Source organism: Ictalurus punctatus, chromosome 28 (genome assembly GCF_001660625.3).
Source record: "Ictalurus punctatus breed USDA103 chromosome 28, Coco_2.0, whole genome shotgun sequence".
Classification (NCBI taxonomy): domain Eukaryota; kingdom Metazoa; phylum Chordata; class Actinopteri; order Siluriformes; family Ictaluridae; genus Ictalurus; species Ictalurus punctatus.
This window is the reverse complement of record NC_030443.2, coordinates 6,094,742-6,113,410: the sequence shown is the minus strand read 5'-3', so window position 1 is coordinate 6,113,410 and position 18,669 is coordinate 6,094,742. Positions and strand designations below refer to the sequence as shown.

Here is an 18,669-nt window from a genome sequence, read left to right as displayed (position 1 = left end):
GTTTAGTACGCGCCATACTGTGCTCACTGAAACCTCAGAGCCTGTTGCCACTGAGTCTTGCTGCAGGTCTTTTGTAGTCACTCAATGGTTTTCCCAACCTGCCTTCTCAGAAATCTGCTTGCAGCCGTTGATAGCCTCCTTTTTCTGCCCCGTCCAGGTATTTCATGGGTTTTCTACCCCTAGCCAATTCAGGTATTTCATGTGTTCCATCTCAAGCACACCTGGTGCAGTTAATGAAGCCCTTAATTAGTTGCATCAGGTGTGCTTGAGACAACAGCTGTTTTGCATATTTGTGCTGTTGTGAGGGATTCTATTCAGGGGATTGAATCATTTTGAGACTGGAGAAATCATTATAAGCTGCATTTTTAGTTGAATTTGTGGAAAACACTCATGTTGAACTATTTCAATTGCTTTTGTTTTATTTGTTCATTGCAAACAGCTAAAGTCTGTACATTTTGACAATAAACCTGATTTGCACTGGGCGTTGAATAATTTTGATTGTATTATGTCTGTCAAACACAAATATGTGCACCGCCAACAACAGGAGGAAAATAATAATTCTGTTCATAATTATAGTTATTTTATAAAACATTTAGCCAGCTCTGTCATACAGGATAAAATTAAACGTATTTTAGGATGAAAATGTATGAATGTCTTTGCAGTATTTTTCAATAATATGTTTTGAAATATTGTTTTCTTAAAGATCACTGTGGCCTACTGTTATCTCAGTGAAACATTAAACAATTGCATCTGCTATGAATTACTTTTTTTCATAAGTTTAATGCTCTAATTTAAGGTTTGCTGTGAACATCTTGGGCCTATTTACATCATGAACTGAAAAAAAATGAACCAAAAATGTACACATTTGGGTCTTGCAGTTGTTTTGGCTTTAATTAACAAGAGTAAAATGTGATCTCTCGTTTTTACACAAATTCACAAGGACACAGATTATGCTTTATCTACAGTCTGAGGCTGGCAACTGTGATGAAACCCACCTCTGGGGGAAAAGGAAGAAATAAATCTACCTAGTTCTCCCTCTATTACATGAAAGAGACCAATGTGGAAACAAACTGGGCTCCCAAGTGGTGCAACAGAAGTTTATTAAAAAAAAATAAATAAATAAAAAAATGCTCTATTAAGTTTTGCAATATGCTCTCACTTTTGTTCATTAGTTACTTTGAGAAAATATTACATTCTTAAGATGTGAGCCTCTTCTGAGTGTATTGTTCGCTAGATTATATAGACCTGAGCATTTAGTTTACTCAGAAATAATAGCCACATTATTAATAACAATGCAGGTAAACATAAACTATTAGTTTAATTGGCACCTAGTGAAAAGGTAAAGTCTAACTAGATAGATAAATTCTAGCTAGATAAATTCTATACTGTAGTGTGCTTGTAGAAAACCTTGGAAAAGAGAATCATGGATTATACTGCAGCTGGCAACATAATTTCTAACCAAATAATCTGATTTTCAGATGAAAATATGGGCCAAGATGGGTGGATGAGCCATTGTGATAACCACTTGAACAAATTTCTAACCTCAGTTCATACAGAATGTAACAAACAATCACTTTATGTGCTTTTTCAAATCTTCAAATACAGAAAAAGGATTGTGGTAAACTAGATGTATTTATAAAACACAATTCTACTCTTGTGGTATGAGCAATGGCTGATTTTACAAGTGTAGTACATCTCTATACGTGACGTCACTGGGCGGCTGTGGATCAGGTGGTAGAGCGGGTTGTCCACTAATCGTAGGGTTGGCGGTCCGATTCCTGACCCACATGACACCAAATGCTGAAGTGTCCTTGGGCAAGACACTGAACCCCAAGTTGCTCCCAACGTCAAGTTAGCACCTTGCATGGCAGCTCTGCTACCATTGGTGTGTGTGAAGGTGAATGAGACACAGTGTAAAGCACTTTGGATAAAAGCACTATGTAAGTGCAGACCATTTACCATTTACCACTGTAAGTGTATGTTCCCACGGGATCTGCCCCTCGCCCCGCCCCCCGGAGTCAGAGAGTTCAGTATAGATGCCGGGTGCAGTGAATATGGTTGTCAATAAAGCCACAACTTGTGAAGTTGGAGTCTATGACAATTTGTTTCCCATTATACGAGTCACCACCAAGTATCCAGTCCTGCACATGCGTCACAAAATACAGAATTTAAAAGCACTCTTATTATGTATGAGAAATTCAGGAAGCTTTCCAGTCCATTTGGATCTTAAGTTTCCCCTGGAAGTTTGAAGGCAAGGCACTAAACCTCATCTGAATTCTCAAGCACCTCTTGTACAATCAGATGATGCATTTTATTACAGATTGGCCCAAAAAAAAAGACGTTAATATTTTATTTAAGAAGCATGTGGGTGCAAAGGAGTCCACAAGTATCATGAACAAAAATTTGTATTTCATATGAAAGTTTGTAATTAACTTTTTATTAATGTTTTCATTCGTTTCTTGCTGAACGTTTTAGTTATTAACATGGTCTATGGAGGTTTAACAGTAAGTCAGATTTTCACTGCCATTTTTTTTTTACTTAAATGATATCCAAGTCTGTGTCTCATTTAGTTACTTTTAGCTACAAAATTTAAGGAATACTTCAGCTTCAGTGCTTTTTTAATAAGACTGTGCTGTGCGTTTGTGTTGTCATCAAGTCACACCAACCAACAGGGCAAGCTTCAAATCACAGTTAAGCATGTTAGCATTTTTGCTTACAATACTCCTTCAGCAAAAACAGAAGGAACTCAGCTGAAGCTCTGAACAGACATTTTTGCGCCATTAAGTGCAAAGTTTACATTTCCAAAATGATTAAACTCATTTTTGATTTCATCATGAACCATTGTTTTTAGTTGAGCACTGGACTTTTTATAAGCACTCCATTCACTGTTGTCTTCCTGCTCATGTTTTCCATTTAATATGTCCAATTTAGCTGACTTGCTGTGTTTTGTTTTCCCCCTACATTTTTAGTGCTTGCCCCTATTTGTATTAGGTGCTGCTTTCACGGGCAGAGTTTGAAAGTGCATTACAGTTCTGTCACTGAATGTAAATTCGCTGCTGCAGTGATGACAAAGCATTTTTATTTTATCTCCCCATTTCAAGCACTGAATTCAATGCATTGTCCACAGAGGGGAGTCTGTTAGAAGGTTGCCTGAATTGCTTGCTTAATTCTTTGCTGACTCATTTACGCGGTGTCTTAGCAGGGGTTAGTTTCAGTATGAGTTAAATGGCTCTTCGCATGTTTAGCCTCTCTCATAAAGCAAAGTAAGACTGACTAATGCATTGCACTTCACAAATAATAAAACTCGTGACTTATAGAATGCTACACATTAACACCTTTATTTGCATTTGTTTCCATTTACACCACACTCAGGCACTCAGATGCAAAATTAACATTACTGGCCTGGCAACAGAGCTGGTCATAGATCAAAATCTCACTCAGGAAGAACACTATTAACTGCATGCACCTGTGCAGAAAAAGGCATCAGATAAATCATGAACTTGAATCCGTTGAAAATTAAAGGACTGGCAGGAGGCTGTTTGCAGATGAAGCACAGATGCTTTGTAATTGTTATGTAATTACTACAACCAAAAAGCCTTTATGAAACTTTCAATAAGAATAGGACACATTAGCATAGACCATAAAGTCCAAATGTTACTGCAATGTAGACAGCCTTACTGTGCTGGAATATATCTTTGTTTTCATGGAAATGTAATCTCAGCAGAACAGTCATCTAAGTTTCTCCATGTTTCTTCAAGTGGCTCGGGCCAGTTTAACGTGTTCATTCAATCACAGTTATAGAGTTATCTTGAAATTGTGTGTCTAATACGTGAGTGGGACTGAGTTGACAATAAGTGAGTTGACTAATAAGTGAAAAACAGCAGTGATCATTTCTTAGGAAGATGGGACTCAGAGCATCATCAGTTTTACTTAGAATAGTCAGCAGTCCCATGGATGCTGCTGCTGTGATGAAATTGTGCTGGACTGTCACAATCCTATATCTGCTAGGTTGCTAGGTTGTTAATGTTAAAACCCACACAACCATGAAATTGCTAAATGTTAGGCAAAAAAAAATTAGCTACATGTAGCATTTGTCTTCTTTTTTTTATATACCCGCCTCAGTTTTATAGCAAATACATGAGTTCCCTTTTTGAGTTTTGAACAAGCATGTATCATCATGTATCATCTATAAGGTATAATGTAATATATAAGGTAATCATGTATCATCTATAAAGTATCATCTATAATTTTTTACTAGTTGTCTATTTTGTATTGATTTAGGCTACCACCAACTTCTGACATATTGGAAATATGTCTGACATATTGGAGCAAACATATTGGAACATGTGAGTGACTGGTGTTTCTTGTTGCCGAGGTGATTGACTGTTTAAACAATTAATAGCTCTCAATGTCTACTCTTGGTTTGAGTCATGGGTTTTGTCTGTGAAGACTGCATTTGTTGTTAAAAAATATAAACCAACATGGCCATGTTGGGAGAAAACAAGTCATTTTGAAGCTAAGAAAGGCTAAGAAAGTTGTTATTGCACAAGCATTGGGCATAGCCATTACAACAATGTCAGTGGCATAACCAATACAACAATTTGGAATGTCCTGAAAAAGAAACAAACCACTGGTCAGGCAAGGAAAACAACAGCAGTTAATGAGAAACATTGTGAGAGCTATGAAGAAAACCCCAAAAGCAACAGTTAGTGACATCACTAACAACCTTCACAGGGCAGGGGTGAAAATATCACACTCTACTGTTCAAAAAAGACATACATATATAGAGAGGTCATACCATAAGATGCAAACCATTCATCAGCAATAAGATTCAGAAAGCCAGATTGACATTTGCAAAGAAATACAGAGATGAGCCACAAAAGTTCTGGAACCAAGATTAACCTCTACCAAAGTGATGGAAAGGCCAAAGTGTGGAGAAAGAAAGGATCTGCTCATGATCCAAAACATACGAGCTTATCGCTCAAGCATGGTGGACCTGGTGTCATATCTTTGGCTTGCATGACTGCTTCTGGAATGGACTCACTAATTTTTATTGATGATGGAACTCATGATGGTAGCAGCAGAATTCGTTTACAGAATTCAGAAGTTTACAGAAACCATCTGTCTTCCAATTTACAGAGAAATGCATTCAATCTAATTGGCAGGTACTTTATTATGCAGCAAGACAATGAACCAAAACACACTGCCAACTCATCAACGGACAAAAAAGTGAAAAAAGTGAAGGTTTTAGATTGGCCAAGTCCATGAGCATGCATTTCACCTCCTGAAGAGGAGACTGAAGGGAGAACCCCCCCCCCCCCCAAAATAAACAACAACTGAAAGAAGCTGTGGTACAAGCCTTGAAAAGCATCACAAAAGAGGAATGCAACAATTTGGTGATGTCAATGAGTAGCCGGCTCACTCACTCAATGAGTGCCCCTAGATAGTTCAGGTATTTCATGTGTTCCAGCTCAAGCACACCTGGTGCAGCTAATGAAGCCCTTGATCAGGTGTGCTTGAGACAACACCTGTTTTGCACATTTGTGCTGTTGCATTTTCAGCTGAATTTGGGGAAACCACTTGAAGCAATCGTTGCGTTGAACTATTTCAATTGCTTTTGTTTGATTTGTTCATTGCAAACAGCTGAAAGTCTGTAAATTTTGACAATAAACCTGATTTGCAATGGGGGTTGAGTAATTTTGAATGCAACTGTATACATTTCAGTTCAGATCATAGGCTCTCCGGAACATGTTTTATTTCTGGAAAGCCTGTAATTTCCAGAATTATATATAATAGAAAATGTTACAAAAAACGTCACAGGCCAACACACATACAATACAACACATATTTCCCCAACTGCTATATTTGATAACAGGAATGTGGTTTTGTCAGCCAGCCCTATCTGACACAAAGTCGCTCATCTCACACTACCCACAAACTCCTTATTGAACTTCGTAAAGGAAACAACATTGAGTGTGGGCTACTGCCACTTCCTGTGTGTATCAGTTATCGAGTCATTGCAGGCTTCAATAAAAGGATTACAGAAACACATAAACGCTCTACTTTTTGTCTGTTCGATATCAGGGTGACTGATCTTATTATTGTTATATAATACTGTATATTGTATCAAGTAGAGTCTGTTGGGTGACATTTCTAGCTCCAGTGTGGAATATCCTGCTGCAAGCTGTATTCTTTCAACAGAATTGTCATGGAGAAATTCTCTGCTGACTAAAAATACACAGAGATGCAATGGCCACAAACGATTCTTCTTTTAAGTGATACTCAGCTGAATACCATTCAACCAGGCCACTCACCACAGTGATGTGACAAATACTGGAATGGTGGTGTACTATAATAAGATATTAAATTGCTATAGTCTTAACATTACACTCTATTGGCATACATGATGAAGTTTCCAGAATAACTAGTTATAGGTACAGATGTTTACCCCTCAGTCACACAATGAAAGCATTAGATAGCGTGTCTTACATCAGATTTTGCTGTAATTACTGTAAATTAGGGTTGTCACGATACCATAAACATATCTTACAATACTATACCAGCTGAAGTATCACGATACCAAGTAGTATGTGCTGTTTCTGTTAAAATGAGTAAGTGAATAGCGGGAGGAGGCGGAGGGGCTGCAGCAGGGTGTCATATTTTAACTGAAAGGACTGTATTCGTGTTCTCTCGAAAATAAACACTTTAACGTTATTAAGCGATTTCGTATTTATTGACTTTTTATAAGTCAAGCACTTTTTAAGCACCACTAGATGGAAAACTGCTAAAAATTGCTATTTTCTAGCTTTTCCAGTACTTAAATTACAAAAAGCCAAATTCAAGCACTTCAAGCACCTTGTACGAACCGTGATTTTATTATTTACACACAGCGGTTAGCGTAACATTAGCTCTCTTGTTAGCAAACAGGAGATCTTTAAAGATTAAGGTAATAAATTCCAGTTAAATGAAGTGTCACTAACTTTTGTGTATTCTGCAAAAGCAGTGGGATGTGTCATTTTAGCGAAAATAATATTAACTGCCACACCTACAACATTACTTACGGTACTACCGTATCGACGATACTACCGTTTAAAAAATACAGTGGCATCGGCGGTTTTTTGAAGCTTTATTATAGTGATACTTCCACAGTACCGGTATACCGTGCAACCCTACCGTCATTTAATATTCAGCAGGAAAGATGTGTATAACATTACTCTGGAAGGATTCAGGAGCGACATGTTCATTATTGATTATTACAAGAAAATGTCAACACTAGCTAGTTAAGTCCAAGTTTATTGTTTTATATAGATTATATTTATATAGTCAGTATTTGGGACTGACATCCATATTTACTATGCTGCAAAAAAAAAAAAAAAAAAAAAAAAACCTTCCAGTTATGGTAACTCATATAACCACTCTTTACAGCCACGGTGAGCAGATAAGCATCTCAAAGTGCACTGCAATGTACTGAAATGTAACACATCCTGAGCAAAAACAACCTTATGATGATTATTTAGTATAACGTTCTGACAGTGCGTACACCATGTCGACATTGTATAACAAAAAACTCCAACTGATACTTACCAGTTCCACTGATCCATAGTGCTTCCGGCTAAACTCGCCCCTCCTGCAGCCCAGGTCTTCAGATGCAGAGCTGAAACACACACAGCACACAACAATGATCTATTGGCTCTTGTGTCATAGTTTCAATTCTCAATACAGTGCGTTTATTTAATTCAGCCCTTAGGGTCGGATTTGAGGAAGTACATTCCTACAGTTGCCATAATCAAATTATCCCTCACACCACCAATGTCAATAATTAAACAAAACAGTTTTCAAAACACACACAGTGACATATTAGAGAACAAGCAAAGTGTGTGTGTGTGTTAGGGATGTCACGATAGCAAAAATCTAGTAGTCGGTACCGATACCACCAAAAGTACACGATACTCGATACCAAAGTCGATACCACGGTGTGGTATAAAAATAAAATTAAAAAAATTCAATTAAAAACTGTCCTGGAGGACATCCTCCTCTGGCTGATACTGGCCAAAAAAAAAGAGAGAGAGAGAGAGAGAGAGAAAGAGATTTTAGTTATCAAACAGTGTCTGACAATGAGTGGAGGCTACAATAGAGGTGCACTCCTAAACATGCGTGCGCGCACACACACACACCTTGTACTCTGAATGCAAGCATTAGTTTAAATTCACTCATATGTTGGCAGGTCAAAAAGATTTATTAAAAGCATGAATAATTATTAATGACATTAGGCTACATTTTTCTGACAGGACACGTGCTGAATGGCGATGCATTGTGGCCCATTAGGAGGTAGTTTATAACATTGCAATGCGTTAGCGCCGTTAACAAATCTCAAACATTACATGGAGCATAACGTTAGCTGGTTTCACGGCCACAATGCCAGCTGCCTCAAACAAACATAATGTAGGGCCGGTCTTTCAGGTGCTTTGCCAAATTCCAGGTGTTTCCTCGCTTTGTTTGAAATGAACAATAGCATCGGTTGCACACCGGCTTCAGAGCATCAATTATATGTTTGTTGTCATCCGCCTCGAATGCGAAGTATTTACATATTCCATACCACATTTCCTCTCAACGAGTCCCGGTAGCACTAAACTTATGTAGTTTTTCCCCGTGTGCTTGTAGCTGTTGTTCTTCTTCTTCACCACTTGTGGACCGACTAAAACACTTGCGCGTATTTGCTGCCCCCATCAGGTCCGGAAGAATTGCAACCTCGGTACCTCCATTAGATCTGGTACTAACGGTACTCGAGAAAAACAAGAACCGTCACATTTTAAGAATGTTGGTACCGACTTGGTACCGAAGTATTGGTTCTCGTGGCATCCCTAGTGTGTGTGTGTGTGTGTGTGTGTGTGTGTGTGTGTTTGTGTATGACGTACGAGGGCAAGAGAGTATGACTGGGTTTCTCCTGCTCTAGTGAAAGGGCTATCATTATGCTTCCATTAGAACTTTACAATGCAAATAATTGATTCATTTCTGTTCATAAGAGAAGCTGACAGTGACTCTACAAGTGCTTGAGGGCATGTTAAAGCATATATGTGCCATTGCAAAACTTACTTTGTGACTATGAGTGCAAACATATGAATGTTTTCCCCCCAGTAGAATAGGATCGAATATAAAAGATTTTGCCTTTGGCCTAACCCAGTTCTCATTTACATCTTTTGTGCTTCCAGAGACCAACAACAAAGGTGTGAAAAGTTGGAAAGGGAAAAGGTTAATGGTGTCAAAATGTCATATACGTATACATATTCAATTCAATTCAATTTGTATAGTGCTTTTAACATTGGCCATTGTCACAAAGTAGCGATACAGAAATATATCAGTTCCAGGCTTCATAGCTTAGAGAAATATCACCTGCCTGAATTACTTCCGTAATTTTAGACAACAATCCCCTGCTGATATAAACATTTTTTATGTAATGAAGATGGTTACATTCATGCTGATTTAACAACCTGTTCCCTTTTCTTGGTAACAGGAACACCACACCACCCCTTGAGTTAAAGAGATTTCAGTAGCAGTAGTTTATTCTGAGTTTTCATATATATATATATATATATATATATATATATATATATATATATATATATATATATATATATATATATAAACTGTCACTGAGACTTTATTAGACATCTTATTAGTACATCTGCACATTCACGCAATTATCCAATTAGTTCGTCATGTGGCAATGAGAAAAGCGTAAATTCACACAAACATCAGAATGTGGTAAAAATCTGATCTCTGTGCCTTTGACTATGGCGTGGTACTTGGTACCAGGTGGGCTGGTTTGAGTTATTTCAGAAACTGCTGAGCTCCTGGATTTTTCATGCACAACGCACTCTAGAGTTTAGACAGAATGGCACAAAAAACAAAAAACATCCAGTGAGCAGCAGTTCTGCAGGTGAACACACTGAAGAGAGGAGGTCAGAGGAGAATGGTCAGACTGGTTCAAGATGACAGGGTTCCACTCCAGTCAGCTAAGAAGAGGAATATGATGCTACTCCATCCCTCCAGCAAAATCAAACAAACGCCAGAATATTTGCAGCAGATCGCAATTTTTCGAAATTACCGCAGATTTTCCACAGATTTGGGCCGAGACGCGTCATGTGACATCATCACAGCACGCATTCAGCCTCTCCGATTCAACTGCGTCAAACAGGAACACAGCTAAAAAAGTCTCATTTACCAACAAACATCACTGCGAAAGACCGTGCAACTGCAATTTTGCCGATTCAAGTAGTTTTCCACAATAAATGCACACGAAAAACTTTGGCAATTGCATCACAATTTTTTTTAAAAAGCAGCAGCAAAATCAAGCATTTTTGGCCACAACAATCACAAAATCCTGTACAGACAGGCTAGTTGACGTTTGGAACCATTCTGGCTATTTTCCGCTGAGCTTTCTCGTTAACAAGGCTATTCACGCCCACAGAACTGCTGCTCACTGGATGTTTGTTGTTTTTCCGCACCGTTCTGTGTAAACTATAGCGACGTGCGTGTGCCTGCTTTGAAATCAACAAACAATACATTGTCAAAGTTACTAAGATCACATTTTCCCCCTTTTCTGATGTGTGATGTGAACATTAACTGAAGCTCCTGACCTGTATCTGCATGATTTTATGCATCAAGCTGCTGCCACATGATCATCTGATTGGATCTTTTCATACGCATCATGTCAACTCAGTGACAAGGCTGAAAATATACGATATGAAATTCAACAAATTATATCCAGTTACTAGACTATTCTTAGAATTAACTCCTTATACTTCATTGAGCAAATCCCGTCTTTTTTTCTTCCCGATCGGCTGCTTGCTGAGGAAACAGGTTCAACCCATTTTACAGCAAGACAAAGGTTGCATTGTGGCACCAATTAGCGTTATTGACCACAACATCCCACGTTGTGACTTTACATCCGTTTCTATCGATACAGCATTCAGAGAATGATGTGGCTTCGAGCGCTCACTGTCACTTGGACGGGGGTCTGGTTTCAAGCTAACTGAACGTGCAGCAATTACTGCTACTTAATAATGTACATAGTAGCAAGTGCAGTCTATTACTAGATGTTTCTAGTGTTCAGGTAGACCTGAAAAGTCATCCTACTGCAACAATCTGGATTCTTGTAGCAAAATATGCTTGTGTACCGGCTGCAATAATTATACAACAATAGTCATTGATTTTTGTCTATACATAATTTACTTCAACAACAAACCGGCATATTACTCACTTACCTCACTGCTGAATGTTTCAGTGTTTGTTTTTCAGGGATGCTTTTCAATTTTCTTTTAATTCTCTAGTTCTACATCTAAAGCTTATGATGCTTTTGAAGTAAAAAATAAATAAATAAATAACCGTGGTTATGGTGATAGTTCAATTTTAGCCCATTTATTTGTTAAATTGATGATTTGTCAATAAGCTACACGCCTAGTCCTGTGGTATTTCTTCAAATTTTCAATGCCGGGCACATACTGTTATTAAGCCATGCTCTCAGTCAAGCCCACAGTGTAGAAGATTAATGACTTCTAAAACTGCAGTTCCATGTGCTACAGCTGCAAACTTTAATTAGGTCTGTTACATAAGCAGCTGTGAAATGCTAAACTACATAAAGAGACGTGACATGCGGCTAATTTGAAATACTGAAATATTACATAGGATGAACATGACACTTCAACTGAGCTGACCATTAAGTGAAATTGAGAAAGAAAGTATCAAATATCAGGAAGATGCCTAACAGATCTAGTAAGATTTTTTTTGGTACATTGTGAAAGCACTTGTTGCACATGGTTCTGCACGAAAACAATGACACTCGCCAAATTCATCATTGGGATGCTATGTCCTAGAAGTCTCACATGTGGGTGAACACCCAGAAAAGCTCACAGAAAGCCAGAAAACACATGTGTTGAACGTTAAAATATGACCTTGAAATCTGTAACTGGAAACGAATCACATAACATTACGACAGTGGCAATGTGTCTTAAGGAATAAGAGATGTTTATATATAACTGAATAACATTAACGCATCAAGCCTAATATGTTGATTATGCATTCCTTCTAGTCTTTAATTTTATTGCTCTTCACCAGGTCACAATTTACACAGATGCTCAAGCCAAAAAATATGTCTGCCACACCCACAGAAGTCAACACCACCTTAAATTTGTGCTTGCGTTACAACGGGGGGAAAAAGGAATTCGAGAGTCAAAAACTGCTGTTTTTGTAAATGTCACTTTTTAACATATTACAGAAAGCTTCTGCTACTTTTATTAATATTGCTAATGGTTCAACAGAAAGGCTTTTCTTAGTTGTAGGTTTGGATACCCTTCAATGTGCTATGATCTTCTAATGCAAACCACAGGATTTGACTGAGGTTGCGATGATATGAAGCTTGCTTTTCAGCGATGGGTTGGCACCCCATCCAGGGTGTCCCCAACCTTGTGCCACGAGTCCTCTGGCATAGGCTCCAGGCTCCCTCGCGGCCTTGTGTAAAATAAGCGGTATGGAAAATGGATGGATGGAACCTTGCTTTTTTTGACAGGTTATGACCATCCCCCTTTCTACTATTACTACTACACTACACACATACTGTACATATCCACTAGTAAACAGCTCAGGCTTGATGTCTCAAAACAAATACAATGACCATTTACTTATATACTAATCTACAAAACCCAAAAGTGTAGCAAGTACTCTTGGTGAAGATTGTTACATTCAAACACAAACCATTTTTATAGGGAAATCTGCATTTGATGTAAGTAATATATTCAGAAATGGTCTAGAATAGTATATAATTATATACATTTGATAGCTATGGTTGGCTCCTTCTTCTGCAGTTGGTACAATTTCAATTTGACATTGATGCACATACAGCCATTAAATTTCGTGACCATCACAGCCAGTGTTAAATCTAGACAACCCTTACCTCAGTCCCCAAAAGAAAATATTTAGTCTCTTTTAGCGTTTTTTTTTTTTAAACATTGTAAACACAAACTACTAAGGAAAGAAGAGTTTCCTTGCTCTAACACAGATATCAGTGACACAACAAACTAAGCATTCAAATATGTATATGTAAACAGTATTAAAATTATAGGGCTGGAACAACATCAAGAGTGAGATGGGCCCCCATGGCTGGGCTGGGGGAGGAGTCTACCCAGGGTTCAGCCATAGTATACACTGATTCATTACTCTATAGTATTCTGGACTCAGGGTCAAAGTGGATCCGAACCTATCCTTATCCCGGGAACACTGAGCATGATGTGGGAATGCAGTCTGGATGGGACATCATTATTTTACAGGGCACCAGGCAGAAACACATTCACACCCAGGGGCAATTTAACATAGCCGACCCACCTGCTGGCATGTTTTTGGGAGGTTGAAGGAACCTGGAGAATCCAGAGGAAACTCACGCAGACACAAGGAACACATGAGACCGTAATCTGAGCTCAGGATCAAACCGGACAACCTGGCGCCACAGTGCAACCCCTTATTATTCAGTGCCAGTGAAATCTAATTCTCATGAGCATTAAAACATGGAAATGCCTGCATAAATTTCACCAAATGACAGCTCAAATAGACTAAATTAGAGAAAACACTGCATTCTGCTGTACTTTTTTTTAAACAAAGCAGGCTAATACAATGGCTGCTTTCTGAAACGTCCAAATTAATATTTATCAAATACAGTGCCCTCCACTAATATTTTCACCCTTGGTAAATATGAGCAAAGAAGGCTGTGAAAAACTGTCTTTCTTGTTTAACCTTTTGTTCAAAAAATTTACAAGAATACTCTGCTCTCATGGATATCAAACAATTGCAAACACAACACAGGTTCTTCTTCTTCAAAAAAAAATGTTATATATAGGTGTGCAACAATTATTGGCACCCCCATGAATTTATATGAGAAAAATATATTATGAAGTATATTCCCATCAATATTTTACATTTTATTTAGTACACCTGGGTGACTAGGAACATTGTGCAACAATGACTTCTTGTTTCACAGGGGTACAAATATGAAGTAACACATAGGCCAAATTCCCTTAGTCATTCATAACAATGGGTAAGACCAAGGAATATAGCTGTGATGTGCAGGAAAAGGTTGTTGAGCTTCACAAAATGGGAAGTGGCTATAAGGAAATAGCACAAGCATTGAAAATGCCCATTTCCACAATCAGGGCAATAATTAAGAAGTTCCAGTCAACTGGAAATGTTATGAATCAACCTGGAATTGGGCGTGTGTCTATATCGTCTCAACACACTGTGAAGAGGACGGTTCGAGTTAGTTGCGTCTCGGGGTCAGAAAGTCTCCAAAAATACAATCCGAAGTCACCTAAATCACCACAAGTTGTTTGGAAGGGTTTCAAGAAAAAAGCCTCTACTCTCATCCAAAAACAAACTCGAGCGTCTTCAGTTTGCCAGACACTACTGGACCTTCTAATGAGATCAGGTTCCATGAAACCAAAATAGAGATTTTTGGCAATAAACACCAGAGGTGGTTTTGACGCACACAGAGAGGTAGCCATATGGAAAAATACCTCATGCCTACCGTTAAATATGTTGGGTGAATCTTAAATGTTTTGGGGCTGTTTTTCTGCCAGAGGACCTGGACATTTTGTTAGGATACATGACATTATGGACTCAGCAGATATTAAACAAAAACCTAACTCTCTCTGCCAGAAAGCTTAAATTGGACTGTGGTTGGATCTTCCAGCAGGACAATGATCCAAAACATACATCAAAATCAACACAGAAATGGTTTACTGACCACAAAATCAAGTCCTACCATGGCCATCCCAGTACCCTGACATGAAACCCATAGAAAACCTGTGGGGTCCACCAGCGTGGACCTCGAAATCTGAAGGATCTGGACAGATTCTGTATGGAGGAATGGTCTCAGATCCCTTGCCATGTATTCTCCAACCTCATCAGGCATTATAGGAGAATACCAAGAGCTGTTATCTTGGCAAAGGGAGGCAGCACAAAGCATTGACTAAAAGGGTGCCAATAATTGTTGCACACCTATATTTAAGAAAGATATAGTTTTCATAAACCTGTGTTGTGTTTGCAGTTGTTTGATATCCATGACAGCAGAATATTTTGTGGATTTTTTTTAACAAAAGATCAAAATGTTAAACAATAATGACAAATTTTCAGAGCCTTCTTTGGGCATATTTACCAAGAATGCCAATATTACCCGAGGGCACTGTACATACATAATGGTTCTCATAAAATATCAAACTTTAGGCCCAAGTTCATGTGCTTAGGTGTGTCAAGTCTTTAGCAGTCTAAATAGTCTAGAATACAGTCCCTCCAGGATTTTGCGATTGCAGAAATGAACACAAAATCAAGCAAACTCTGGAATATTTGTAGGAGTCTGCAATTTACAAAATGACCGCACATTTTCCGCAGGTTTGTGCCGAGACGCGTCACGTGACGTCATTGTGACGCGCATTCAGCCAAAGCAGTCTTCGTTTCATGTGCACATGGGTACAGCTAAAAGGCCTCTTTTACCAACAAACATCACTGTGAAAGACCATGCAAAACAATTGGGTGCAATTGCGATTTCACCAATTCAAGTAGTTTTCTGGGGGAAAAAAGCACAAAACGCAAATTTTGAAGAAAAATAAAACAGCAGCAATATCAAGCATTTTTGGTCGCAAGAACCACTGTAAGGACTGATTTATATCCGATGAGGATCCTCCTCAGACTAGGAGTAGCCACATTATGTTTTGTTTTTTTTTTCCAATCTGATCCACACACTAGCTGGCCATTCAAAAGGGTCAAACCTGGCCACTTCATTGAATTGAAATACACCTGGTTATGCTCATGCTGTTTTCTGAAATATTCACTTTTTTTTTTCATTTCCTCCTCCAGATTTAACAGTCGTGCCGTTTTTTTTTGTTTGTTTGTTTGTAGATGATCTGTTATTTTATCAGTGGGTCTGCAATAAAAATATATGCCTTTCCTCTAGGATGAAAAAAAAAAAACATAGCTGGCATTCAGCTATGAATGAATAAATTAATTTAACAATGAATTAATTAACCTAAGACTCCTGAATGTCCAGCACACTGATTTGACAGAAAGCATCATGATATTGGGAACATGAACAAACACTGTATACTGTAGGTAACCTGTTGTCCTAGTTAGTAATATACTCTTCAATCAGCTGCAGGCTCGCGCGCTCTTATTTATGCGGCTTCCTCTGTTACCGTAATGTCAGGAATATAGGCGGGGTTCAAATGTCAGAAAATAGCGTTTAACTGCTGAATTGAGAACGCTTGAGTTGTTGTTGTTGTTTTTCCAGAGCATTAACATGAATAATTAATACTTTTTCCATGTTCTGTCGCGTCTTCATTCATGACAAAACACTAAGAGCTACACACTACACGCCCGGGTATTTACACACTTAAACGCTGTTTTAATCAGTATTAAAGTATAGAAAACCCTATATGAAAGCTATAAGTTCAGTCCAGTATTTACGGTCATCTAAAAAAAAAACTATAACAGTATACTATGAGCAGATGTTGAATATTAAACAACTAGCATATAAACTCCCACTCTGACACCAAAGATATTATTTTTGCTGCGGTGACATATTAGCATAAATATCTGGACGCTGAGAAATTAGACACTTTATATATATATATATATCTGTGTGTGTGTGTGTGTGTGTGTGTGTGTGTCTAATATATATATATATATTTTTTTTTTTTTTTTAATGCTAAATGTAAGTATATATGTTTTTTTTTAATGCTAAATATAATGGTAAGTCTGCCATCCTCTCACCGTTGGGTTAAGTTCAACAGTTTGGTGGTCGCCGTGTCCGCGCCGCTCATGGCCCCCATGCGACGGTGAGGTTTTCTCCGCCAGTCTTTCACCCGCTCTCTCTTCTCCCTTCTTCCTTCACTGAGGAGAGCAGGTGACCATGTTTTCTGCCCCCCTTCTCTCTCTCTCTCTCTCTCTCTCTCTCTCTCTCTGTTGCGCTCCGCACTCAGTCCCGCATTGTTTTCAGCGCGCGCGGTGCGGCTGTGTGTCTCCTGTGTGCGCAGTCGTGATGGAGAGCTGCTTCAAAACAAACGAGGCGCGAGCGCAGTGGATTCCCGCCGTTTTTTCTTTTTGCTGGCACGCGCGCGTTTAGATTGCAGGTGATGGGCTAGCTAATTGCAGTCTCTCTGCCTCTCTCCCTCTGTATCTCTCTCTCTCTCTCTCTCTCTCTGTGCTTGTCGATATATTAGTGAACCACACACACACACACAGACACAGAAGGGGCGTTGGTGTCGCTCCGCACTGACACATTTTATCAAAGTGTCTGTGGTAACCCAAACAGAAAAATAATGTCAACTATGTCACCAAATACACTGAATTTCTAATCATTCTGGTGTGATACACATGGATATTCTCTCACACACACTCAAACTAACACACACACACACTCACACACACAGAGAAACAGGGTGCTGGTGTCGCATTGCCACTCTTTGCCAAGGTAATAGTCAAACAGAAAATGGCATAATTAAACCCAGTATTATGTCAATGAACAAGGTCCATTCATCCATCTATCTATTTTTTGTACATCTGTTTTATCCTACACAGGGTCACATGAAGCCTGGAACCTATCCCAGGGGACCTGGGGCACGAGGCGGGGGACACCCTGGGTGGGGTGCCAACATATTGCAAGGCACAATCACGCACACACTCACACACCCATCCACACACTATGGACAATTTGGAAATGCCTAATTAGCCTACACGCATGTCTTTGGACTGGTGGACGAAACTGGAGAGCCCGGAGGAAATCCCCGAAGCATGGGGAGAACACGCGAACTCTGCACACACAGGGCAGAGTCGGGAATCGGACCCCGACCCTGGAGGTGATTCATTCAGTCATCTTCAGTAACTACTCTACGCTGGTCAGGGTGGCTGTTAATCCAGAGTTTACTCCTGGGCATGAGGCAGAAATATACAAGCTGGATGGGATTCCAGTCCATGGCATGACACACTCATTAACACATAGCAGCAATTCAATGTAGTCAATCCATCTACCAGGACATTTCTTTAGAGAGGGAACCGGAGAACCCAGCAGAAACCCAAGTGCACACGGGGACAATGTGCACACAGTAACCCAAGCTCCATATAGAGCCTGGAGCTATGAGGCAGCACCGCTTACTTTCTGCGCCACCGTGCCGCCCACGCCAGTATTCGAATATGGACACCACTATTTGGGTATTCATTATATCAGACAACTACATGACGTCAGTGAGGATATACTTTTAAAAAATAATAAATGCTGGCATCTGGCAGTACGTGGATGAAGAGAACAGCACTATTGTGTGCGAGTGAGAACGGTGCATCAGGACATTGTTTCGGGAACGGCTGGTTTTCACTTGGAATTGGGTGGACAGATAGGAAGCTCACGGGAAAGAAGAAAGGATCAAATATTTTTTGATAACTCAGTTCAAAGGTATTAAATTGACAGTGGACACAAATCAGGTACCGCAGGATTGCAGATCAAGTCTGTATTATAATATCTGTATTATACCAGAAGCAATGCTGGACGTGCAGCACATCTTAGATGCTTCTCGTTTTATACTGGGTCTTGCTCTCTTTTTTATTTCTGCTCACGATTTCTCTCCTAAACATGCACCA

At 39.1% G+C, this 18,669-nt stretch overlaps 1 protein-coding gene across 3 annotated transcripts in view; it reads right to left on the bottom strand.

Moving 5' to 3' along the window:
- garnl3 (GTPase activating Rap/RanGAP domain like 3) overlaps positions 1–18,669 on the bottom strand; it is a 102,569-nt gene that overhangs the window by 58,271 nt on the left and 25,629 nt on the right. For 2 of the 3 annotated variants that reach the window (XM_017460451.3, XM_017460452.3), the window contains exon 2: positions 7,585–7,654. In XM_017460451.3, the coding sequence (XP_017315940.1) occupies positions 7,585–7,654 (70 nt within the window). Of the gene's footprint in view, positions 1–7,584; positions 7,655–16,809; positions 17,252–18,669 lie in introns of those variants that run through there. The other variant, XM_017460453.3, reaches the window with a different exon arrangement.